Genomic DNA, 25,346 nt, shown 5'->3' on the forward strand with positions numbered 1-25,346 from the left:
TCATTAGACAAAGAAGAAAAATAAAATTGTAACTGTTTGAACTCTGATAACAACCCAGTGTAAGAAATGAGTGTCAGGGGATGTTTCTGGGCAACTAGTCTCTTCTTTGTGAAGTTCAGCAGTTGACGGCCCCCGCCAAAGGAAGGGAATCGAATGACCCCTGCCACAGTCTGAGCAGAGGCATGAATATCTGATTCTAGAAATCCACTGAATGACCAATGACCACTTGAAATTCCACTACGAATATGAATTATAAGACACAGAAGCCAAAGATAGCCCTTGGTGAGTGACGGACTTATGCAATCGTATAGATTGGCAAGCAGAAGACACCAAATTTTGGGGGTGGTGGGTGGGAAGTAGAGCAAGTGAATAAAACAGGTTTATTCAGTAAAGTTTAGATTTGATGGTCATGGCAAAGACTTTAGTTTCTGCAGGGGGGCAATGTTGCAAGGTATACTATCTAACCCCTAACACTCTTCTCCCTTGAGACAATTGTTTGTAGAATGTGATTTCCTCCCTACAGCTTAAGGTTTCTTAGGAATGTAAGAAACTGCTACAGCAAACCGCTGACGTTTAGCTAAGATTTGCTGTAGTACATTCCTAATAAACTTCGTCTTGTTTGGGCTATTAGTTTGGTGCAAAAGTAATTGCAGTTTTGGACCATGAATTTTAAATCATTATAACTAGGCCCAAATACATCTTTATTAATCAAAATAGGAACCATTGCAATCAACACATTTTTGCCAATGAGAAATAAGTTTGTTTATTCCATGTTTTGGGATTTGAGGAACTCTTGGAAAGCATTTTCTGTACCCTGCTGATTGTGGAAGTGTTTTCCCTACAAAAAGTTGTTGAGATGCTTAAAGAAGTGGTAGTCAGTTGGCGGGAGGTCAGGTGAATATGGTGGATGAGGCAAAACTTTGTAGCCCAATTTGTTCAACTTTTGAAGCATTGGTTGTGCACGCTGGTTGTGGGACGTGTGGTTGGGCATTGTCATGGAGAAGAATTAGGCCCTTTCTGTTGACCGATGCTGGCCGCAGGCATTGCAGTTTTCCTTGCATCTCATTGATTTGCTGAGCACACATCTCAGATGTAATGGTTTCTCCAGGATTCAGAAAGCTGCAGTGTGTCAGACTGGCAGCAGACCACCAAACAGTGACCGTGACCTTTTTTTTGGTGCAAGTTTGGCTTTGGGAAGTGCTTTGGAGCTTCTTCTTGGTCCAACCACTGAGCTGGTCGTCACCGGTTGTATAAAATCCACTTTTTGTGGCACACCACAATCCGATCTAGAAATGGTTCGTTGTTGTTGCACACAATAAGAGAAGATGACGCTTCAGAAGGACAATTTCTTGATTTTCGGTCAGCTCATGAGGCACCCACTTGTCAAGCTTTTTCACCTTTCCAATTTGCTTAGAATGGTTGACATTGAGTCCTTTGGCAACTTCTCTTGTAGTTATAAGAGGATCAGCTTCAATGATTGCGCTCATTGGCATTGTCAACTTCCGATGGCCGGCCACTGTGTTCCTCATCTTTAAGGCTCTCGGCTCCTTTGCAAAACGTCTTGAACCACCCCTGCACTGCGCTTGCATTAGCAGTCCCTGGGCCAAATGTGTTGTTGATGTTGCGAGTTGTCTCCGCTGCTTTTACGACCCATTTTGAACTCCAATAAGAAAATCGCTTAAATTTGCTTTTTGTCTAACAGCATTTCCATAGTCGAAAATAAATATAAAATAAAGGCTGGGACGGTGGCTCATGCCTGTAATCCCAGCACTCTGGGAGGCTGAGGTGGGCGGATCGTTGAGCTCAGGAGGTTGAGACCAGCCTGAGCAAGAGGGAGACCCCATCTCTACTAAAAACAGAGAAAGAAATTAGCTGGACAACTAAAAAATAATATATATATATAAATTAGCCAGGCATGGTGGCTCATGCCTGTAGTCCCAGCTACTCGGGGGGCTGAGGCAGGAGGATCGCCTGAGCCCAGGAGTTTGAGGTTGCTGTGAGCTAGGCTGACGCCACGGCACTCTAGCCAGGGCAACAGAGTGAGACTCTGTCTCAAAAATAAATAAATAAATAAAAATAAACAGCAAGTAATAAGTCCTTACCCAAAAAACATAAAGTGAGAAATGCACATTAAAACGATGTATAACGTAACGTTTATTTAAGAATGTTGCAGGCTGTGATCGCATGGGCTGGCCACTCAGTCTCACCGAGCCCTTCTTGTCCTCTGTGAAACCAGAGTGACAGCCCTATGCTGTCCACCTCAAAGAGCACAAGGGTCCTGCTCATGACCACAGCCTATTGTTGGGAACCAAAGGGCTCAGATTTCAGTGCAAGCTTTGCCAGTGAGTGGCAACAAAACTTTAGGCAGGTGCTAATCTCTCCAAGTATCAGTGTCCTGATGCAAAAATAAAGCTAAAACATCCATGACAACAAGGAAGACTTCAAAGACGGGAGATATTCCAAAAGGTGGGGATGAGCCTCACTCATCCAGCTCAGAGAGAGAGCTTCCTCTAGATCTTTCTGATCCCTTAGAAGACCTTGTGAGGGACAATGCCTGTCCTCCTCTCATTATAAAAAAAAAGCATTTTGCCCTTGTTTTTTTTTAGAGAATAATTATTGCTTTAGGCTCATAATAGTTTCTTTCATAATCACTATGAAGTTTAAACAATTTTTATTGCATACATTTAAGGTGTATAACATGTTTAATAGGCTTATCTCGATAGATATATAAATATTGAATTGATTACTACAGTCAAGCAAATTAATCAAATCATCTCATACAATTACGTTTCTCTTTTGTGCAAAAGCACCTGAAATCTACACTCGTGGCAAATTACCAGTATACAGTACAATATTATTCTATAGTCCTCCTGGTGTACACTAGATCACTAGCCCTATTCACCCTACATAACTGCACCTTTGTACCCTTCCACCTGCATCTTCCCGCCACCCCATCCTTGTCAGATTGCTGTCACTCTGAGCCGAGACATAACGAGCTGCTCAGCCCCCCACCCTGTGCATGTCCATTTCTCTCAATGTGTCTGGATGGTGCCACAAAATCAGGGGAAAAGGACCCCCAAACATAGTATCCCAGAACGGAAACATTAGAAATTCTCTGTTCCTGCCTCTTTTGATTGGACCTAAACCATTAACAGCTCAGAACCTTCCAGACGCGTCTATTCCTCGAGTGGAAGGTGGACCTGGGCATCGTTGCTCCGTGGGGCATCTCGAGGCCAGTGAAACGTCCCCAAACTGTCAGAGAATACTCTGAATTCTACCACCCCAGGACCTCGCAGAGGCTGGCCTATCAAGGGACAGTCCTGGGAATGATGACAGTTGTAGGAAAGTGCTTTGAAAACTGTCAGGCATTCGAAAATAACATGGGCTAAAATGCTTTTTTTTTTTAAAACATGTAGTATTTTTAGAAATGTAGCACTGGGCATATCCGAAATGAAGGGCACTTATTTAGAAATTCCTCTTTCGCCAAGAGCTCAAACCACCTCCATTTTAAGTCAGTATTATGTGGATTTTATTATATATGCTAAGTATATTATATTATACTGTTTAATATTACTACTTATAGAATAATATATTAATACTATAATTGTATCATTATAAGTGTTTTGTATTATATCATAACATAGATAATTACATGTCACATATTAATATACAACATATAATGTGCTATACATAATATACATGGAACATATATACTGTCATATTGCCCCTGTTCTCTCCCTCTCAAAGGAATGATTTCTCAGAAATGCTGGATGTTTAAATCTTGCCACAGTCAAATTCTCCACACCATTGTTTGAGAAAGGCTGTTGTCTATTCTTTTTTGTTTGGTTGAAGCTTCTAGACATCTAATAGTGTCTCTCTAGCTCTCTGGGCCCCACCCCAAATCTGAGAGGAGTGTGTGGAGGGAAATGAGGAGAGAGAAGGAGCAGGTGTCTGCTCTCAGATGGAAAAGGCCCTGGAAGGGTCACAAGGCGTGACACGTTCTTCTTTTAGCTTCTCTGCTCTTTCTTCTACCGAGAGAGTAGACTGAACACCTCCCTTTAAGACCACTGTCCGTGGCCAGGTTCAGAAAGCACCCTCCCAGATGCTGCCCGTGAACTAAAGAAAACGGGATTCCTGTTGTTCTTTGCCCCTCCATATTTTGTAGGGAGGCAACAAAGTTCAGCTTTGACCCTGCTATCAGCCAAAGCCTTTGGAAGGCTGCTGTCACCTTTCTGGCACTCTGGTCATCATCTGATCAAATCAGTCTCCTCTCACAGTAATTCCTGCAAGCCACGCCCCTTGGATTTGTCAATATCTGAGTATTTGCTTTCATGTATCTTAAGTGTTCAAGATATTATGAGATGAAAATCCTTATGAGCATTATGTGTTGAAGTTATGTTCAAGTAGGAAGGTATTTTATTATTGCAAATATAAATTATCATAATTAACGACCGTGAAAGCTGTTAATGTTTTGAATTAAAATAATTAAGAACTTTCATGACACTCTACAAAAAAGACACCTGTACTTGAATGTTTATAGCAGCACAATTCATAATTGCAAGGCTGTGGAAACAGCCCAAGTGCCCATCAATCCAAGAATGGATTAATAAAACGTGGTATATGTATACCATGGAGTACTATTCAGCTCTAAGAAACAATGGTGATATAGCACATCTCATATTTTCCTGGTTAGAGCTGGAACCCATACTACTAAGTGAAGTATCCCAAGAATGGAAAAACAAGCACCAGATATATTCTCCAGCAAACTGGTATTAACTGAGTAGCACCTAAGTGGACACATAGGTACTACAGTAATAGGGTATTGGGCAGGTGGGAGGGGGGCAGGTATATATATATATACATAAGGAGTGAGATGTGCACAATCTGGGGGATGGTCATGCTGGAAACTCAGACTTGTTGGGGGGGAGGGCATTTATTGAAACCTTAAAATCTGTTCCCCCATAAAATACCGAAATAAAAAAAAAAAAGAAAAAAAAAAGAACTTTCCAACAGTTAGCCACCTGGGAAGTGGGCTAACAATTAGATTAATATTAAGAGCAATCAAGATGAGTTTAGGAAGAGCACATGTGTTCTGAGCTGAAAGATGTTCAAAAGAAAAATTTTTAAAAAGGGCAAAGTAAAAGATTTATATCATAATTATATCTGAAAACAACCCAGATGCCCTTCCATTGGTGAGTGGGTAAAAAAACTATGGAATGGAATACTATTCAGCAATAAAAAGAAATAAGCCACTGATAAATGCAACAGAATGGATTAATCTCAAATACATTATACTAAGTGAAGGAAGCCAGACTCAAAGCCTACACACATCTATATGACATTCTGGAAAAGACAAAACTATATGAACAGAAACCAGAATTATTGGTACTATTATTGGTATTATTGGTACTCACTGCATAGTGGTACTTATTGCCATGGACTGGGGTACAGGGGAGAAGTTCACTACAAAGGGACATGAGGTACCTTTCTGGGGTGATGGAATGTCTTATATCTTGACTGTGGTGGCGGTTACATGGCTGTAGGTGTTTATAAGAATTCATAGAACTGGCCAGGCATGGTGGCTCACACCTGTAATCCTAGCACTTTGGGAGGCCAAGGCAGGAGGCGCAAGGCAGGAGGATCACTTGAGGTCAGTAATTCAAGACTAACCCGAGCAAGATAGTAAGATCCCATCTCTACACCCCCCCCCACCAAAAAAAAAGAAAAAAAGAAAAAAAAATTAGCCAGGTGTGGTGGTATGTGTCTGTAATCCCAGCTACTCAAGAGGTTAAGGCAGGAGGATCACTTGAGCCCAGGAGTTTGAGGCTATAATCTGACTGCCACACTCCAGCTTGGGTGACAGAGTGAGACCCTGTCTCAAAAAAAAAAAAATCCATAGACCTGTATAACCCAAAGGGTGACTTGTACTATATATAAGTCATACCTTAATAAACCAGACCCCCCCCATAAAAAAGATTTATACTATAATTCTGTTATTTGTAGAACTGTTCGTTACAATTAGCCTTTATAACATTAAACAAAAAAAAATCCTTCAGGAATTGTATTAATTTTATTTGATTGCAGTTAGGCTGTGAGTCTTAAGGAAAATAAATTCCTATGTAAGAATTCTTTCCTATCTTAGAGGATGGTCAATTGAAAAGAGAATGTCTACTTTGGCACTTTGACATTTTATGAAAAGGAAAAGACCCTGAAAATCCTGGAATATATCCATCCACAAGAATTCATTTTTGATGCAATGAAAGAAAAATTATTAGGGAAAAATGAGGTCCTGTTCTAAAATCTCCCTCCTTCGCTGCCTTCAGTCGCAAGTGCTGACTGCAGGAGTACTGTAAACGCCAAGGATTTTGTCTGTAGGGGAAATCTAGCAGGGAACAGTGCTGGGAAAGTATTATTTGAAGTACTACACTGCCAGACTTCAAAAAACTACCTAATAAAAATTAATAATATAACAATGAATTTCTAAAATAAAAGTTTCAGATTTACGAATGTATTTCTGAGGTTCTTCTAGGAGAACTCCTGCAGAGTACTCATTTCAACACGATCACACCGAAACGTGCAGCCGGCCTCTCTAGCAGCCGCCCACCTGTGCCCCTCATGGGTCTCTCTGTGGGTGCGGGTGGAGGGGGTCCACTGCTATGGTCTGAAGGTCCCCTCCAAAACTCATGTTGAAATTTAATGGCCAGGCTGGGCACGGTGGCTCACGCCTGTAATCCTAGCACTCTGGGAGGCTGAGGCGGGCAGATTGCTCAAGGTCAGGAGTTCGAAACCAGCCTGAGCAAGAGTGAGACCCCGTCTCTACTAAAAATAGAAAGAAATTAATAGGCCAACTAAAAACATACAGAAAAAAATTAGCCGGGCATGGTGGCACATGCCTGTAGTCCCAGCTATTCGGGAGGCTAAGGCAGAAGGATTGCTTGAGCTCAGGACTTTGAGGTTGCTGTGAGCTAAGCTGATGCCATGGCACTCTAGCCCGGGCAGCAGAGCCAGACTCTGTCTCAAAAAAAAAAAAAAAAAAAAAAAAAAAAAAGATATTTAGTGGCCAATGTGATGGTACTGGGAGGCAGGGCCTTTAAGAAGTGATTAGGCCACAAGGTTCCACCCTCATGGGTGGGATTGGTGCTGTTACAAGAAGGTCGGCTCAGGCCTCCTGTGCTCTCTTCCCCTTCTGCCTTCCTCCAAGGACGACACGGCAACAGGGCCCTTGCCAGATGCCACCCCCTGGATACCGGACTTCCCAGCCTCCAGAACTGTGAGGCAATGCATTTCTGATCATTATAAATCACCCAGTCTCAGGTATTCTGCTATGGCAGCACAAAACGGACTAAGACAGTCATCTTACCTTGTATCAATGGAAGGTAAAGGTGGTATTGGTCAAGTTCTCCACTGAAGACAGCAAAAGCCTGGCGCTTTAACAGCATGGCTTTCTGCTCAAGACTTGAGAACAGTTTTAAAGAACTGCTCTGCATGTCTAGAATAAATACAGCAAATATGTTTTAACAGTGAGAAAACCACAATTAGATGTGATAGGAAATTCATACAAGTGTGATTCCTATCTTCCTTAGTGAAAAATTATGATCTTGATTAAGTAAGAGCATGTGATTATTATTCCCATGTGTATTTAAACCATACATATTCCTTGGCCTGGCACGGTGGCTCACGCCTGTAATCCTAGCACTCCTGGGAGGCCGAGGCAGGAGAATTGCTTGAGCTCAGGAGTTCGAGACCAGCCTGAGCAAGAGTGATTCCTTGTCTCTACAAAAAATAGAAAAATTAGCTGGACGTGGAGGCTCACGCCTGTAATCCCAGCTACTCGGGAGGCTGAGGCAGGAGGATGGCATGAGCCCAGGAGTTTGAGGTTGCTGTGAGCTATGATGACAATGCAGTCTAGCTGGGGCAACAGAGTGAGTCTCCGTTTCAAAAACAAAAAAACAAAAAACAAAAACGTATTTCTTTAATGATAATCGATAGGGCATTAGAAGCAGATGTGAGGTATAGAAAACTACTCCTAATAAACTATGGAAAACATCACTTTCAACGCCAATGTCAAGATGTGAACCTGGCTGCTTTCAACTGTATTTCTCCATTATAAAACTAAGAAAAGGTTATCAAGACACTCATGTCAACAGATTGGAACTGGACAGACTCATTCATTTACTCCTGACGTCCCATTATAGTTTGTGTGATAGGCAACGCCAAGGTTTGGGTAGGGTTCTGAAATACGTGGTAAAAGCTGGTTATGATGTCATTGGCCCTTTAAAGTGTGTCCTCTGTGCATGTAACATAGAACTTACTCATTAAATCCTTAAACATTGTTTTCTCATGAGTCAAAAGATGGTCAATAATGGACTTCCAGCTGGATATTAAAAAAAAAAAAAACAAAGTTAATTAAATTTGCAATGGATGATCATCTGATTAAAAGCATCAAGGAAATAACATGCCCCTATAAGATCTATTATTATAAAAACTGCTTTCGGAAACAGAGGTTAGTGACACAAATAAATAGTTTTTGTGTAAGGGAAAGCTAAGCTAAAGCTTTTCATCTATAATCCTAACACAGGGAATGAAAAATGACCTTTCCAACTTGCTGCAAAGGAAGCATAAACTGACAAGGCACTCTGGACTTTCAAGGGGTGCCCTTAAATATGTCCACACAGGATGATGCTCATACGATCGTGTTCATGGAAGGAAGTCGGGTATTGAAGACAAATTCCACCCTTAGCTCCTGCTTCCAAACGGGCTACCCCAGCAGAGCAACAGGGTCACTGGGATGGAAGCCCCAGGGTGCCAAGCAGCCCTCTGGTGGGGGCAGGGCAAGCTTTTTCAGGCCATACAAAAAAGGCTGCCCCAATCTCCACCCTCCATCCTAGAGCCTCCCTTTCATTCATAGACTCGCTTGGCCAAGCCAGGAGATTTCCTGAGTGGTATTCAGGATCTCCAAGGGAAAGGCCCAGGAAGTACATCTCGCATCTGTGTCTCCAGGGCCCTCTGCCTAGCCTGCTGCAAGATCTCAGCAAGAACTGGCAGAGTGTAAGCTAAGAAGCGAGGTAAAGATACCACCAGGGTCAGTCGGGCGAGGTGGCTCACGCCTGTAATCCTAGTACTCTGGGAGGCCGAGGCAGGCGGATTGCTTGAGGTCAGGAGTTTGAAACCAGCCTGAGCAAGAGCTAGACCCCGTCTCTACTACAAATAGATAGAAATCAATTGGCCAACTAAAATATATATAGAAAAAATTAGCCGGGCATGGTGGCGCATGCCTGTAGTCTCAGCTACTTGGGAGGCTGAGGCAGTAGGATTGCCTGAGCCCAGGAGTTTGAGGTTGCTGTGAGCTAGGCTGACGCACGCACTCTAGCCTGGGCAACAAAGTGAGACTCTGTCTCAAAAAAAAAAAAAATATATATATATATATATATATTTTTGTGTATATATATATATATATATATACACACACACACCACCACCAGGGTCACCAGTGGGCTCTGACATCTTAACGTCGGTCAGATATTTGTGATTACAAGATAAAGTAGTACTAGACAGACCAAGTATCACTGGAACCCCATGTTACTGCTCTTTAGGAAAAATATGCTCTCTTCATTAAATGAAATTCTTCTTTGGACAAAAAAAGCACCTCTGTATTTTAAAAGACTTCATTCCTTTCCTGCAAAGGCAGTTAACACGTGAGCCTGCGAGTATCATATCCTAGTGTTCAGGTTGGTGCTCCGGGTCTGCTTCCATTTCAGGAACAAGAATCAGTTACACGACCCCCCAAAACAGTTTCCACTTGAAAATCCAGAGCACGTTTTTATCAGGGTGGCATTTCTTACTGAACACAAGAAGTATCCATCTGAAAGAAAGCGGGGTCCAGGAACAGTTCGAAGACTTCCTTCTTCCAGGCGCGCTTGGTGTAGGCGTAGCCGCTCAGCGAGCTCAGCAGCTGGGCGGCCGCCCGGAAGCTGGGAGCGTTGTAGGCGCTAAATGGGGGCGGCAAGGGCCAAGGGCCACGGTCAAAGACTGTCCAAGGAAAACCACCTGATTTGTTTCTCAAAACATTTTCCCACACAGGGCGGGGAAGAAGACAACCTTACCTGTGATTGCGTAAGTAAGGAAAGACATAATAAAGCAGTCGGGAGATTAAAGGCACCGCTTTCTCTTTCTCATCGCTTCGATAGACCATGTCCAGGAGAGAAGCCAGAACCTAAAAGAACGAGACGGTAAGAAAACAGAAGCCTTTCTGGCAGGATGCAGCGATAGGTGGCACAGTCCGCACAGCAAAACCTTACCAGAAAATTCCACGGTGCGGCCTGAGGCCAACACTGCCCGAGGCGCTCACCTGGGAGCGTGGCCCCGAGCAGGAAGGGTTGGGGACAGCACTCCTTTCCTTAAGGCATGACAAGTCGGCGTATTTACCTCTGCCAGGAGAGACAGGGCCTGCACGCTGTACACTGAAGGGGCGGAAGCAGACACCATTGCGGAAGCTGCAGCAGCGTCTGCAGACAGAGAGAGGCATTTGTGCGCTATGACAAATGGGTCACCATTCGCTGTCCCCAGAAGCATCTCGCCAACGCGAGCCATGGGCTCCCACCTTTCATGCTGACTGCGTGCGTATAACTCAGGTATTCTTCTATGTCAGCGTTCAGTTTTGGCAACTAAGAATCTGGATCTTTTGATCAAATAAATTAGCACTGACTCACTGCCTTCCTCCCTGTTCCTATTCTTGTCACCACTCTTGGAACTTTGTTACCCCCTTGGATGCCCCATTGAATATCCTGGTCTCTAAGCCCTTTGACCTCTTCTCTTCCAACCGTCTTTCACTCTGCTCCAATCACCATGACACCCTTGACCTTGACCGATTTCCAAAACCACCACATCCTGAGTTATTAACCCAGAGCGTTTATATCCATGTTCTCTGCCCTGTCTCCTGTTTTGTTTTTTTTTTTTTTTTTTGAGACAGAGTCTCACTTTGTTGCCTAGGCCAGAGTGAGTGCCGTGGCATCAGCCTAGCTCACAGCAACCTCAAACTCCTGGGCTCAAGCGATCCTCCTGCCTCAGCCTCCCAAGTAGCAGGGACTACAGGGATGCGCCACCATGCCTGGCTAATTTTTTCTATATATATTAGTTGGCCAATTAATTTCTTTCTATTTATAGTAGAGACAGGGTCTCGCTCTTGCTCAGGCTGGTTTCAAACTCCTGACCTCAAGCAACCTGTCTCTTGTTTTAACACACATGTCCCCAGCTCCTATCAAAGAGTAAGTACATTTATGGTGTCCATCCTGGCCCTGTGCCCATCAAGGACTTTGCTTTCTAATTATCTTTTCTCTCTTGTATTAATTTCTTCCTCTCTGCTGTATTGTCCCATCACCATGCAAACAGGTTTTGATGCGCTTCAGTTCAAAACAAATTAGAACAATAACCACTCTCTAGTCCTTATGCCTGCTTGGCTACTTCCTTATTGCTGATAAAGCTTCAGAGAGTTACCTGCCTTCACTGTCTCTATTTCTTGTCTCCCGACCTCCCCATCCTCACCAGTGTCCCCTCCATCCTTCCTGCCCACCCCAAAGCCTCCCACACTGCCCAGTCTAGTGGGCCCCATCCCACCTCGCTCAGCTTCTCAGCAGCCCTCCACTGCTCCCTCCTTTCTGAAGCGTCCCTTTCTGCCATATTTCAAGCCTCTATGCACTCTTGGTTTTTCTCCTGCCCCTAGTGACTGCTTGATCATCTTTGCTGGCTCCTTCCCTCTTCCAGACATCTCAGACTTAACACGTGCAAAATGGAGCTCAATTCCCCTCTCCACAATGTTCTTCCTTCTGCCTTCTCCACCTCAATAACTGCTTAAGCCAAAAACCCAAGGCACCCTTGCTTGCATTCATTTTAACCACCACATCCAATCCCTCGGCAAGTCCTGCTGACTCGGCATTAACATCGCCTCTATCAGCCCTGCCTCCAATCTATATCATCTTTTGCCCAAGCCACTGTGAACTCCTTTTAACTGGACTTCCGGTTTCTCCTCTCATTCCATGCAGCCTGCGTCACTCACGGCAGCTACAGCGATGTTTTCTGAAGTTTGAGTAAGATCGTGTCACAGCTCTAAACACTGTAACGGCTTCCTGCAGCAAGTGCGATGGCACCCAAGCTCCTTACCATGCTCACTGCCAAGTGTGACAGCCGCCGCCAGTCCCAGTCTGCTCTCTGACCTCTCTGAACACTCTCGTCAAGCTCTGGCCATGCTGGTCTCCGGGTGTCCCGGTCTGAGCCCCCTGGCCCCACCAGGGCATGTCCCCGCTCCACGCAGCGCCTCCCCAGATCTTTGCAGGGCTGCTCCGCTATCTTGCATCTCTCCCGCACAACTGTCACCTCCCTGGGCCCCTGTTCCATAGCATCCAGGGGGTTCCTGCGTGACTCACTCACACTCGCTCCTTATCACATCCCTCTGACATTCCCCAAGGACTAAGTCCCACCTGAAATTCTCTCTGTAATTCGCTGTCTTCATTTGTCATTAAGAAAAATACTTTTATTTTGAAATAATTTTAGATTTCAGGCGAGTTGCAGAGACACCCTCGGTAGTTTCCTTTCTGATTATCACCCCCCCACCCCCCGCCCCGTGCCCCCCGAGAGCAGAAGTCCCGTGTCTGCTGCTGCGGCACCGGCGCCCGGAGCGCAGTGCATGGCAGGCGCCAGACGTGTCTCTCACCAGCTTATACTTAGAAACCGGCACCTCCACCGCACAGGCCCCGCAAGTGGAGAAAAACACATCACGTGGAAGGCTCGTTCCGTGCCGTGCTTTACATGGCCCACATGTGTACTCAAGTTTCTTCGTCAAGATGGAAATGACAGAGATTATGGAGACTCAGAGGGTGGGGGCATGGGAAGTGGACCATGAGACATCGCTTGATGGGTACAATGTGCGTTACTCAGGTGATGGATATCCTAAAAGCCCTGACTTCACCACTATGCAATCTATGTAATAAAATTATATTTGTACTCCATAATTTTAACAATTTTAAAAAAAATTTTAAGAGATTTAAAAAAAGGAAGATATTAAAAAAAGATTGAAACAATATATAGTTATAATCCAAACACTCCATTTTTGGGGAGGGGTCCTCTATAATTTGCTAATTGAGAAGCTAAAAAGTCACTTACTTCCAGCTTTGGAATTCTATGATTTCCAAAAAAATTCTTTAAAAATTCAGGTAATTGTTTTACTACTGTCTTGTCTTGAGGTTAAATGGAATTACTGCACAAAAGCTGGGCCCAGCAACACTTGACGCAGCAAAGGCAACGCAGCCGCACCGTGCTGAAGCAGGTTAACAGCACAGAGACAGCCCGGGTGAGTCAGCCAAGCGGAAGCAAGAGCTCCTTCTAGAACCATGACTACATGACTACATGACTACAACCACAGCCACAGCCTGAGAAGGCGTAATTGTTGGTTGTACTAGTTATAGTGTCTCCAGTATAAAGTATAATTACTTCTCTGATGCAAACCACAAGACTGGCTACCAAACATGGCAAAAGTAATGGGCTGTGGGACCCGATGCCATTAAGAACCCTCTTTCAGATGAGAAGCCGTTTCCTGTGGCTCCAGCCCACCAGCCCTCCCGCCCTCTGCCAGGTCAGGCACGTGACCCAAGAAGAGCCCTCCAGAGTCTTCGTAGGAGGCTTGATTGACCTCTCGTGAGCACCTGGTTCCTGCTACGCCTAAAACCAGACACTGACCCTTGGGCTTTTCACATACATGAGCCAAAAAGTTGTTTTGTTGTTTTTGTTTCTGTTAGTCTAAAATGGATTTCTGGTGTTTGTGAGAGAAAAGGGACTTTTAAATTTGATTTGTTTATTTAAGAGATGGGATCTCGCTCTGCTGCCCAGGCTGGAGTGCAGCAGTATGATCACAGCTCACTACAGCCTTGCACTCCTAGGCTCAAGCCATCCTCCTGAAAAGCTAGGATTACGGGTGTGTGCCACCTCGTCCGGCTAATTTTTTCTATTTTTTTGTAGACAAAGGGTCTCGCTATGTTGCCCAGGCTGGTCTTGAACTCCTGGCCTCAAGCAATCCTCTTGCCTTGGCCTCCCAAAGTTCAAGAATAGAGCCTTGACTTGACTGGCGCTTTTTCCCTTGTGTACTAAAAATAACAAATTTAGCTTTATTTCTGCTGATGTAACTATTGCTAATGATTTTGACTGAATAAAAGCTCATGATTCTTGAACATTTACTCTGTAGCAGGTACCGTGTTACCTAGTTCATACTGAGAACAGAAATGTAATGTCTTGTCCCTGTGTCAAATAAAACTAGGACATACATTCTTGTCCTGTGTTAAGTGAGACTGGCACTGGGCAATCTCTCCTGTCCCTGTGTTAAATAATACTGAGAACTAGCAAAAAAGAATCACTGCCCCAAGATATATTTAATCCTGAAAAAAAAAAAAAACTGTTCACTAACTAAAACAGCTTACTTATCAAAACTAGCAGCTTGCCCATCAAGATTCACTCTAGACCCTCACCTCCTGCCCTGCGCACCAAGCCAAAGTATTTGTCATTAACTATGCCGTCCCAATCAGCTCCTGATCTTGAAAGATCGGCTACAAAACAACTCAGCCAAGGGCCTAAATCTCTGTAAGTATCCTCCCCTGACATCTATCCCCTTAAAGATACTACTGTGACACTGTCAATTTCTCCCTTACTGCAGTGGTTATAACAACCTAGGATAGGCCTGATTGATAGATTCAGGGCCTTGGCAAGTGACAGTCTACACTGTCTACTGAATTCAGACTTCTCTGTGCTGATTCCTGGCCTGCCGACTAAACTGATCAAACTTCTCTGAGTCTCCTGACCACCGTCTATGACACAATAAGGCTGGGATGTGTTTAGTCTACGCAGCCTCCTTTATAGAATCTTCACGGCCCAGGCTGGGATCAGTGAGAGGCAAGGGTGCCTTCATCAGAAATGAAATACACAGCCTGTAATCCTAGCACTCTGGGAGGCTGAGGCGGGTGGATGGCTCTAGGTCAGCCTGAGCAACAGCGAGACCCTGTCTCTACTAAAAATAGAAAGAAATTAATTGACCAACTAAAAAAATATATATACAAAAAATTAGCTGGGCACAGTGGCGCACATCTGTAGTCCCAGCTATCAGGAGGCTGAGGCAGGAAGATTGCTTGAGCCCAGGAGATGGAGGTTGCTGTGAGCTAAGCTGATGCCATGGCACTCTAGGCCGGGCAACAGAGTGAGACTCTGTCTCAAAAAAAAAAAAAAAAAAAGAATGAAATACACAGCATAAAACGTCTGACAATAGTTTGCTGAGTCACTAAGCTTTCTTTCCACGGTTCTGCAAAAAGAAAAACAAACATTCTTATCATCTTTATCCCACAAAGATTTCTATGACCAACTCCATGTAAATTCCCTTGGGAAGTCACTTTTGGGCCTCTGTCTAGGCTCGGTAAGGTTTAGCATGGTGGCACATGTCACCTGTGATCCTATCTGTGGAATCCTATTGTTTACTATGCACACAATTTATGTTGTAAGAAGTAAAAACAGACGGCTTAGTCATTTGGCTAGGAATATAAAGGAGGAGCTCGGGTGAATTAACAAGAGACCTAACAAGGCAGTTTGCTTTTTCTTATGCCTAAAACTTTTTCTTTTAACTTTCCAATATCTACTCCCCACCCCTAAGCTTTATTGAGGTGTAACTGACAAATAAAAACTGTATAAATTTAAGGTTACAACTTGATGTCTTGCTGTACGCATACATTGTGAAATAATCATTACAAGCAAGTTAATTAACATATGCATCCTCTCACACACTTTCTTCCCTTTTTTTGTGGTGAGAATATATTAGATCTTTCTTGGCCAGCCCTGGTGGCTCACGCCTGTAATCCTAGCACTCTGGGAGGAAAAGGAGGGGGGATCGCTTGAGCTCAGGAGTCCGAGACCAGTGAGGCGAGAGGACTGCATGAGCCCAGGAGTTTGAGGTTGCAGTGAGCCATGATAACGCCACTGCACTCTACCTGGGATGCCAGAGTGAGACTCTGTCTCAAAAAAAAAAAAATCTTCCTTAAGGAAACACCAGACCCACTCGCCGACCATGAGTGTCGTATCCTGACTGTTCTATACCCACTGTACAGATCTTCCTCAGCGTCAGATTCTTCCAGAGAGGCTTGAGGCTGGGCCTTCACTTCCAGGTTTCTGCTCAGCCAGCTGGTTTGTTCCAAGGAAGAGCCAGCAGTGTTTCCCACGGCTTCTAGGATTTTCTGAGTGACTTCCTGAGAGCAGTCAGAAGAAAGAGGAAAGGAAGTTAGTAAAGGAAAAGAATTTTAAGTGCCTAAAACAGCACCACCCAACAGAAATAGAACGCAGGCCACAACTGTGAGCGATATATGTAATATTAAGCTTTCTAGGAGTCACATTAAAATGGAAAAAGAAACAGGTTAAATTAATTTTAATGATATGTCTTATTTAATCCAGTATATCCAAGGTATCATCAACATGTAATCAATATAACAATCATGAATGAGACTTGGCATTCTTTTTTGATTTGTGCTAAGTCTCTGAAATCCAATGTGCATTTTACACCTTTAACACATTCATTTTAGCGCAGCCACATGTGGCTATTGGGTACTGCACTGGCCAATGCAGGTAAAATATTAATATACAGAAATCAGAAGTCGTAGCAGTGCTCTGATAACAAGGCCACACACCGTATTTAACAGATTTAACAGCTTTATGGTTTCTCTAGGATCATGGGTTCTTGCCAGAAATGCATCTTTGAATAATATAACAAGAAACTGGCGGAGCACGGTGGCTTACGCCTGTAATCCTAGCACTCTGGGAGGCTGAAGCGGGCGGATCATTTGAGCTCAGGAGTTCGAGACCAGCCCAAGTAAGAGCGAGACCCCCGTCTCTACTAAAAATAAGAAGAAATTAATTGACCAACTAAAAATATATATAGAAGAAATTAGCCAGGCATGGTGGCGTATGCCTGTAGTCCCAGCTGCTCGGGAGGCCGAGGCAGGAGGATCGCTTGAGCCCAGGAGTTTGAGGTTGCTACAAGCTAGGCTGAAGCCACGGCACTCTAGCCAGGGCAATAAGAGTGAGACTCTGTCTCCAAACAAAACAAAACAAAACAAAACAAACAAACAAACAAAAACAAGAAATAAAGTTAAGTAAGTTAATGGGTACATGGGGTGAAGGAGGAGTCAGCTACCACCAGGAGTGTGATAAGCGAGGAACAGGTCAGTGGCTGGATAAATAGACAGAAACCCTGAGCGGGTTCTCAGACAGTGTCACTAAGAGTCATTCACTGAGAGGAGCTGAAATCCTCCACGTCTGGGATTTTAACAATCCCGACCTCAATGATCACACGAGGTTCCTAAGCTCAGCAACTGCGTTCAGCTACCTGCCTGCCGAGAGGGCAGGAGGCTGCACTCGAGGGGATCAGCAGGCTAGTAAACCGAGGCTGGGTGTGGCGTGAAGGGCAGAAAGAAAGATCAGGAAAGGGGCCAAGGGCTCAGAGGGGACCCGTAAGGGCCCAGTGCCCAGAGAGGATGCGAAGCATACGTTTGGTCTTTCTCCCCATTTCCTGGTATACGTTACTAAACACTTTGGATTCTCCAAGGTGATAATAAGCATCTTTCTGTGTGCTATGGAGATGCCTGGTGGCTAGGGGGCCTTAGGTAGCTGCAGGACTGGCCGGTCACCTGAAAGACCAACGCAGGATCAGAGGGCTGCGACTTTCAGCCCACCCCCTCCTCTGGGAAGGGGCAAGGGGCTAAGCTGACCACCAATGGCCAGTGATTTCATCCATCAAGCTGACATAATGAAACTTGCACAAAACCCCAAAGGACGAGGTTTGGATGAGCTTCTGGGTAGTCGGACACATGAAGGTTCCTGGAGGTTGGCACACCCGGGGAGGACACGGAAGCTCCGTGCCCCGTCCCTCGTGCCTCACCCTACACGTCTTCATCAGTATCCTCTAACGTCATTTAGAATAAACCGGTAAATGTGTTTCCCTGAGTTCTGTGGACCAATTTAGCAAGTTAATTCAATATGAGGAGGGGGGCATGGTATCCCTGACCTACTGCCAGTTGGTCAGAAGCACACATCACCCTGGGCTTGCAATAGCATTGGAAGTGTGGGACTGAGCCCTCAACCTGTGAGGTCTAGGTAGATGTAGGTAGACACCGTGAGAACTGAGTTGAGCTGGAGGACACGCAGCTGCTGTCTGCTGCAGACCCGCTTGCTTGGTTGCTAGTGGGGAGAAATCCCTACACATTTGTTCACCAGAGGCCACAGAAGTATTCTGTGTTATGACAGTACGGGAGGAAAAACACACACTGTGGTCTTCTCTCTGTATCCTCAATGGGGAAGAAGTAAGGGGCGTGGCTCACAACAGCAGGAAGGAGGTAGTGCCGGGGAGGCTGGCGGTCACAAGACCCTAGCCCCTCTAACCAAAAGGAGCAGAGCAGAGGTGTACCAGCTGTAACAACTGAGTGAATGCCTGTGGCCAAAGCCGTGGCCAAAGCCCAACCCAGAGGGACTGAAGAGGGCGGAACCTGCTCTCGGTAACAGGCATGATAGGGGGAGGCTTGCCAGGCAGGTTTGCGGGGGGTGGGGGGGTGGGGAGGGTGGGGGTGGGTGGGTGTCAGAGCTATCCAAGCACCTGCGAGTGTAGCACCTGTACCGTCACGACGCTTTCTTCTCTGTCCACCAGTCAAGGCCAAAGGAGGAACTCGAATTTTCTAATTACACCTTACTATGCTTTATACAGTATTATTAAACATCACGGTTCAGAATTAGGGAACTGAGGCTGTTTCCAGATATCCCTTTTACAAGTGCCAGGATTGTAACAGCAGCAATACCACCAAGGCTATAAAGCTGACATAAAATCACTCAGTATATAGGAAAAAAACTGACAAAAGCCACTGACTCAATCAATTGTCTCTAACCGTTATAAAACTGACTTGTCTAGCTCCATCACAACTTCTATATGTATTAGTTGGTGTTCTACTCTAAGAAGAAGTTTTTCCTCTTCCTACAGGTGAGTTCTATTTTCACTGTTCAGTATTTTCAAAATTTCCTATGAGTACGGATTGCTTTTATAGCCGGGGAAAAGAAAGGGTTTAAGGCAAGAAATCCGTGTACAGAGATAGCTTTCTTATTCTAATTATGCTTCAGAGTGAGCGCCATGCACATCTGCATACAGTTGGCAGGGGGCACTTGGAAATCCCAGGTGGGCTGCTCAAGCATCACAACAGAACCTGCACCAGAAAACATGGCCTGGCCATCTGAACCCCTCTAGGGACAGCAGTGGTGGAAGTGAGACTTGAGAACACATGCAAAGCTAAGCTCGGATCCTCCCCAGCATCTCTTGTCTATCTGCCACCTGATATCCCCTAAGGTGGATGACACTGTTGGGACAATAACATTTTGCTGAACTCTTTCCCATACTGACCTGCAGATCTTTTTGATCCTTCTTGCTTTCCAGGTTGGGAGTTCTTGTTACGAAGTCATTCAGCATGCTGTTGAGAGACAATCAGCTTCAGGTTGAAAATGCCGCAGAAATAAAATACGTTCTCATAGAAAACACTACGTCACTGTCAATGCAGGGACATGTTACCTGAGAAGCAGAAAATATCCAGGTGGAGCCAGATTCAACTGTACAGATTCCTTCAACACTCCCAACAAGGAAGGAAAGTTCTCTTGCAAGGCTGCTACTGGGAGCCTATTTTTAAAAAAAAAGAAAAGGAAAAAAATACCTAGCCGTGTATTGTTGAACACATCAAAATACAACATTTGTGGGGTTTTTTGTTTGTTTTGAGACAGAGTCTCACTCTGTTGCCTCTGCTACAGTGCTGTGGCATCAGCCTGGCTCACAGCAACCTCAAACTCCAGTGCTCCTCCTGCCTCAGCCTCCCAAGTAGCTGGGACTATGGGTGTGCTCCACGATGCCCAGCTAATTTTTCTATTTTCAGCAGAGATGGGGTCTCACTCTTACTCAGGCTGGTCTCGAACTCCTGAGCTCAAGTAATCCTCCCGCCTCGGCCTCCCAAAGTGCTAGGATTACAGGCGTGAGCCACCTCACCCGGCTTACAACATTTGTTTATAAGCACATTTGAGATCCTAGCAGTGGAAGAGCAGAGGGGAAACAGCATACCTGACTGACCTATTTCTTCTTCTTCTTCTTTTTTTTTTTTTGAGACAGAATCTCGCTTTGTTGCCCAAGCTAGAGTGAGTGCGTGGCGTCAGCCTAGCTCACAGCAACCTCAAACTCCTGGGCTCAAGCAATCCTCCTGCCTCAGCCTCCCAAATAGCTGGGACTACAGGCATGCGCCACCATGCCCGGCTAATTTTTTCTATATATATTAGTTGGCCAATTAATTTCTTTCTATTTATAGTAGAGATAGGGTCTTGCTCTTGCTCAGGCTGGTTTTGAACTCCTGACCTTGAGCAATCCGCCCGAATCAGCCTCCCAGAGTGCTAGGATTACAGACGTGAGCCACCTCACCCGGCCTTCTTTTTTTTATTATAATACACACAAGCTAAATTTTGATATTCCGGTGAGCACTTCCAGTTTGGGGACCTAAAATCCTGCTGCTGACACGTGAGATACTTCTGGTCCACTTGTCTGTAAAAGAAACCTTAAGCTAGATGATCAACCTTGATCTCTGAGTCCTTTCTAATGATAATGTTCCAGTTCCCCAACGTGGCTGGTAACTAAGTGTCACCTGCCGGAAGGTGGCAAAGCGTCAGGGCAGGGCTCACCCACCAGGAAACTGCCTTTGCCCACAGTAGCTCTCATGCAAGCCTCACAGGGAACAGGGACTCTGAGATTACTGCTACCAAGCGAGGCAGCGCGGCACAGGTCCAAGCCCTGGTTCTCCAACCTACCACCTGCTGTGTGGCTGGCAGTGCCTCTTCTGCAAGAAGAGGATGATAAAAATCTCACCCGCAGCTTCCAGGAAAGCTCAGTTACCACTTAGGCTGCTACCATGTACGTTCGATAGCACAATAATACGCATTCGCTGCCATGACCAGGGAAGTGGCCGGCTCATCTCTAATGAAAGGGCTACAGTGATGCTTGTGGGTGAAGGGGTAACAGCTGGCCTGAATTTAACCCTACACCCGGGAGACTCCCGGGATGATGACCCCCAATTTACCTTCCTGCAATTTCAGGACGTGCTGAGTGGGAATAACTATGGAACGCTAACTGTGCAAACCATGGAGACCATATCTGGGTGTCAGAATTATTTACTGTCAAACTCCTGACGGGTATGTGAGGACATTGAGACTTCCTGGAGAAGTGGTCTATACCCTCTTCACTCTCATTTATTGCAACAGAGAGGGTCCCGCACAGAGGAGGGGTCTGGGAGGTGCATCTGGGGTGTGGCCGTTGTAGGATCTGAAAAAGGCACCACCCGCAAAGTGCCATCGTCAAAGATGGAGAAAAACCTAGGGAATCCCTTTTTAGACCTCCCGTCGATACAGCTGCTTAACAAAGACAGTGAGCTCAGCCAACCAAAGCAGAAGCCACCCATGGGAGGCCCTGTCACCAAAAAGAATCATTTCTCCTTTTCCTCAAAGAGGTTTTTAACACTTCCATATTTGTGGGGTTTTAATGCAAACCTAAATCTTTAAAAATTTAATAGTCCTCACAAAAAGCTTTGCTGACATAGAGTGTTCAACATACAGCACATAGACTTCAAAATGTCAGATTAGCTCTCTGGGGAAGGAAAAGTAAAGATCATCAGGGCTTTTCCATGGCTTTGGAAGAAATTAAGACAACTTTAAGAGATTTTCTGAACCTAGGTTCTCCTAGAGTTGTTGGGAAAATATGATTGAGGAATTAATGAGATGTAGCTCATAAGACCATTATTTTATTGTATCACCCTATCTTACTGTATTAAAGACAGAAACAGGAGTTTGCAGGGTTTTGCCCTGAAGGAATATATGAACTCAATGGTTCACTTGTTAGAGGCTGCTATCATGGGAGAGCTCTCAAATCTCCGGTAGGGATGTTTTCCAGGAAGGCTTCCAGTATCTCAAAATCTGTGAGCTTCCCTATGTCTTGAAAGACAAGGCAAGGCAAATATGGCCCACAGGATGGGAGCCAGGGACAATGAGTGCCCTTTGCCCAGAGATGTGTCCCAGTGGTTATAAACAACCTGTTTTATAGAGATGGGTTTCCTCCTCTCTCCTGTCTACCTTTAAGTCCACAACAACGAATCAAATAGAGTCACTATACCTCTTTTGTTATACTTTTGTTAATTGATAACTACCTCTTAGAACTTAAAAGTTAGTCCCTAAAAGACTTTATACCTGTTTGTTCACCTAGATAGATTAAAAGCCCTTTGAGAAGACTTTTGACCCCAACCCACTGCCTGTCTCCCCTAACAATTGCATTCCCTGATATATAAATGTGTTACCCTGATAACTGGTAATTGATATCTGGGATTATAAAAACCTGTGTGAATATGGCTGGACGTTTACAGGGATACCGTCAGTCTCCTAAATACCCCGCTGTAATTATTCTGATCTTTTTATATAAAACTATAATCTATACATTAGTCTCTATATATTCTTTTATTCTATTTCCTACCATTTTTCTTATCCTCTGTGGCAACCTCTATCTAAGAGACTTGGCTCCATGGGGAGAAATAGCTAATCTCCTCGTGGGCCTGCCTCAATTTCCCCACATACAGTCAAGAAATAAAACCTCGGTTGTTACTCACAGTCACTGCAATAGCATCTGTAATTTAGGAAGGTTTGTGAGGGGCTGTATTACCTTTGGACGAAAGCATAGCAAAACTGCAACACAGGAATATCCACTAGGGGTGATTTCTGAAAATTAAAGCAAAAATCAATTACTTCAAGTTGGTAGGAAGAAAGACGAAAAAGGAATTCAAATACGAAATGAAACAGATCTATATCCTAACAAGGGTTACAGCAAAGGGTTTCAGCCAAGGAATCTTCTAGCTGTAACAACAGACATGATAGTATCCCTCATGTTTGATGAAAATAAATGTATCCCATGAGGTGATTCCTGTTCTGTTTAGCTACTGCCCATTCCAGGCTATTAACAAGCACTCAGGGAAAATTTGTCATCATAACTGAACTTCCCCAAACAGAAAGTTGGGGGCCGATGTTGACTCTAACGAACACATGTGATTACCTAGAGACAAGAGACAAATAAAAATTCTAACTCTTAGTTTAAGAGATTCCTTCAAACCCAGCCCAGACAACTTCCCTAAATCCTATGTGGTTGGAACTACTCAGAAATTGGTTCTAAAACATATTTTTTCCCCCTCCTTGCCTGTAAAAAGCTCTTTGTAGTAGCAGAGCTAATTCACTCAACTAATCACAAAACGTCATTTTGTTATTTGAACTGCCAAAAGCAGCCAGCCAGATGAGATTTAGTTCCTTCTTAGCCCCGGAAAAACTAGAAATTGCGGGTATTTGTAGAAATTCAAGTAATGCAAAGAAACAAAATCTAAAAGCAGGCCAGGCGTGGTGGCTCACTCCTGTCATCCTAGCACTCTGGGAGGCCGAGGTGGGCGGATTGCTCGAGGTCAGGAGTTCGAAACCAGCCTGAGCAAGAGCGAGACCCCGTCTCTACTATAAATAGAAAGAAATTAATTGGCCAACTAATATATATAGTAAAAATTAGCTGGGCATGGTGGCGCGTGCCTGTAGTCCCAGCTACTCAGGAGGCTGAGGCAGGAGGATCGCTTGAGCCCAGGAGTTTGAGGTCGCTGTGAGCTAGGCTGATGCCAGGGTACTCACTCTAGCCTGGGCAACAAAGTGAGACTCTGTATAAAAAAACACAACCAACCAAACAAACAAAAACCCTGATACACGCAAGTAAGTATTTCCCTGCATTCCGTGAGCCGCTCCAGCAAATTTACCATACCCAAATGGGGGTTGTGGGACCCCAACGTGAAGCTGGCTGGTCAGAAGTTCTGGAGGCTCTAATTTGTGACTGGTATCTGGGGGTGGGGGACGCTCTTGGGGACTGAGCCCTCCACCTGCGGGAGCTGAACTGATGAACACCCCACTGGTGTCTGCTGCAGAACTGACTGCTTGCTTCCTGGTGGGGAGGCATCCCCACTTATTTTGGGGTAACAGAAGTCTTCTGTGTTGACTGTTGTGTTGTTGACTGACAGAATATGAAAAAAGTCTGAGTCATTCTTTCAACACACAGAACGGTACTAGTCCTTTTGTGACTGGTTTGCTTCATTCAACGTGATGACCCATGGTTCATCCATGTGTCAAAACTTCCTCCTTTTTAAGGCTGAGTACTATCGCACTGCACGTATGCATCTCATTTTGTTAGCCATACAGCCACTGAGGTACACTTGGATCATTTCTACCTTTTGGCTATTATAAGTAATGCTGCTATGAACACTGGTGCACAAATAGCTGTTCAAGTAAAACTATATTTAATAATCCATTTTTCCATTCCATTAATTTTCACTTATTCTTTTTTTTTTTTTTTTTTTTTGAGACAAGAGTCTCATTCTGTCACCTCGGGTAGAGTGCAGTGGTGTCATCATAGCTCACAGCAACCTCAAACTCCTGGGCTCAAGCCATCCTCCTGCCTCGGCCTCCCGAGTAGCTGGGACTACAGGTGCATACCATGACGCCCAGCTAATTTTTCTATTTTTAGTAGAGACGGGGTCTCGCTCTTGCTCAGGCTGGTCTTGAACTCCTTACTTCAAGCAATCCTCCTGCCTCGGCCTCCCAGAGTGCTAGGATTACAGGCGTGAGGCGCCAAGCCCCAGCCTAACTATTCTTACATTTTTACTAACTGTATATTTTTAAATTATCTGATGAAAGGCAATTATGTCAAGGTTGAAATAAATCCCTGGTTTCTATCAAATGAATTAAGAGCAAAACAGTTCCTACACTTTCGATGAGGTCTGCTTTGGTAAAAAACAAAAACCTATTAGGGGCCTAAAAATATTAAACCACGCAGTCTGTCCTGTTTCTAATCCATCGTGTACAGTTGAGAAAGGCCCCTCGCCGGCTACACAGAAACGAGCAGAAAACCCAGGAGGCGCTTCTCGGTTCGATGCCATCCCCCTGAAGCCTCCGGTTTCACTTCAGCCAGATGAAATCTCTTCTTTCTCAGAGCGTCTGGAATGAGTTACGTCCTCTGACATTTATTCTGTACTTACTCAAATTTAAACTTGTCCTTGACAAAGATTCTCTCCTTGACCCAGGTGCAATCAGGCTCCTCTGGGCCTCTTCTTGATAAGGCACTGACCTTGGCCTGGGAGGACTGCAACTTCCAGCACAAATGACTGTGTGTGTGTGTGTGTATACGCTTTAACCCTTCAGCAAAC

The 25,346-nt window shown here is 44.7% G+C and overlaps 1 protein-coding gene across 2 annotated transcripts in view; it reads right to left on the reverse strand.

Moving 5' to 3' along the window:
- The window catches only part of DOP1B (DOP1 leucine zipper like protein B), a 116,339-nt gene that overhangs the window by 7,132 nt on the left and 83,861 nt on the right, over positions 1-25,346 (reverse strand). For both annotated transcript variants that reach the window (XM_076000326.1, XM_076000328.1), the window contains exons 24-32: positions 22,787-22,842; positions 19,622-19,726; positions 19,457-19,523; positions 16,124-16,268; positions 10,426-10,505; positions 10,104-10,213; positions 9,843-9,989; positions 8,313-8,374; positions 7,361-7,489 (exon numbers count right to left, since the gene is read on the reverse strand). In XM_076000326.1, the coding sequence (XP_075856441.1) occupies positions 7,361-7,489; positions 8,313-8,374; positions 9,843-9,989; positions 10,104-10,213; positions 10,426-10,505; positions 16,124-16,268; positions 19,457-19,523; positions 19,622-19,726; positions 22,787-22,842 (901 nt within the window). The remainder of the gene's footprint in view (positions 1-7,360; positions 7,490-8,312; positions 8,375-9,842; positions 9,990-10,103; positions 10,214-10,425; positions 10,506-16,123; positions 16,269-19,456; positions 19,524-19,621; positions 19,727-22,786; positions 22,843-25,346) is intronic.

This window comes from Microcebus murinus, chromosome 1 (genome assembly GCF_040939455.1).
Source record: "Microcebus murinus isolate Inina chromosome 1, M.murinus_Inina_mat1.0, whole genome shotgun sequence".
NCBI classification, from domain to species: Eukaryota; Metazoa; Chordata; class Mammalia; order Primates; family Cheirogaleidae; genus Microcebus; species Microcebus murinus.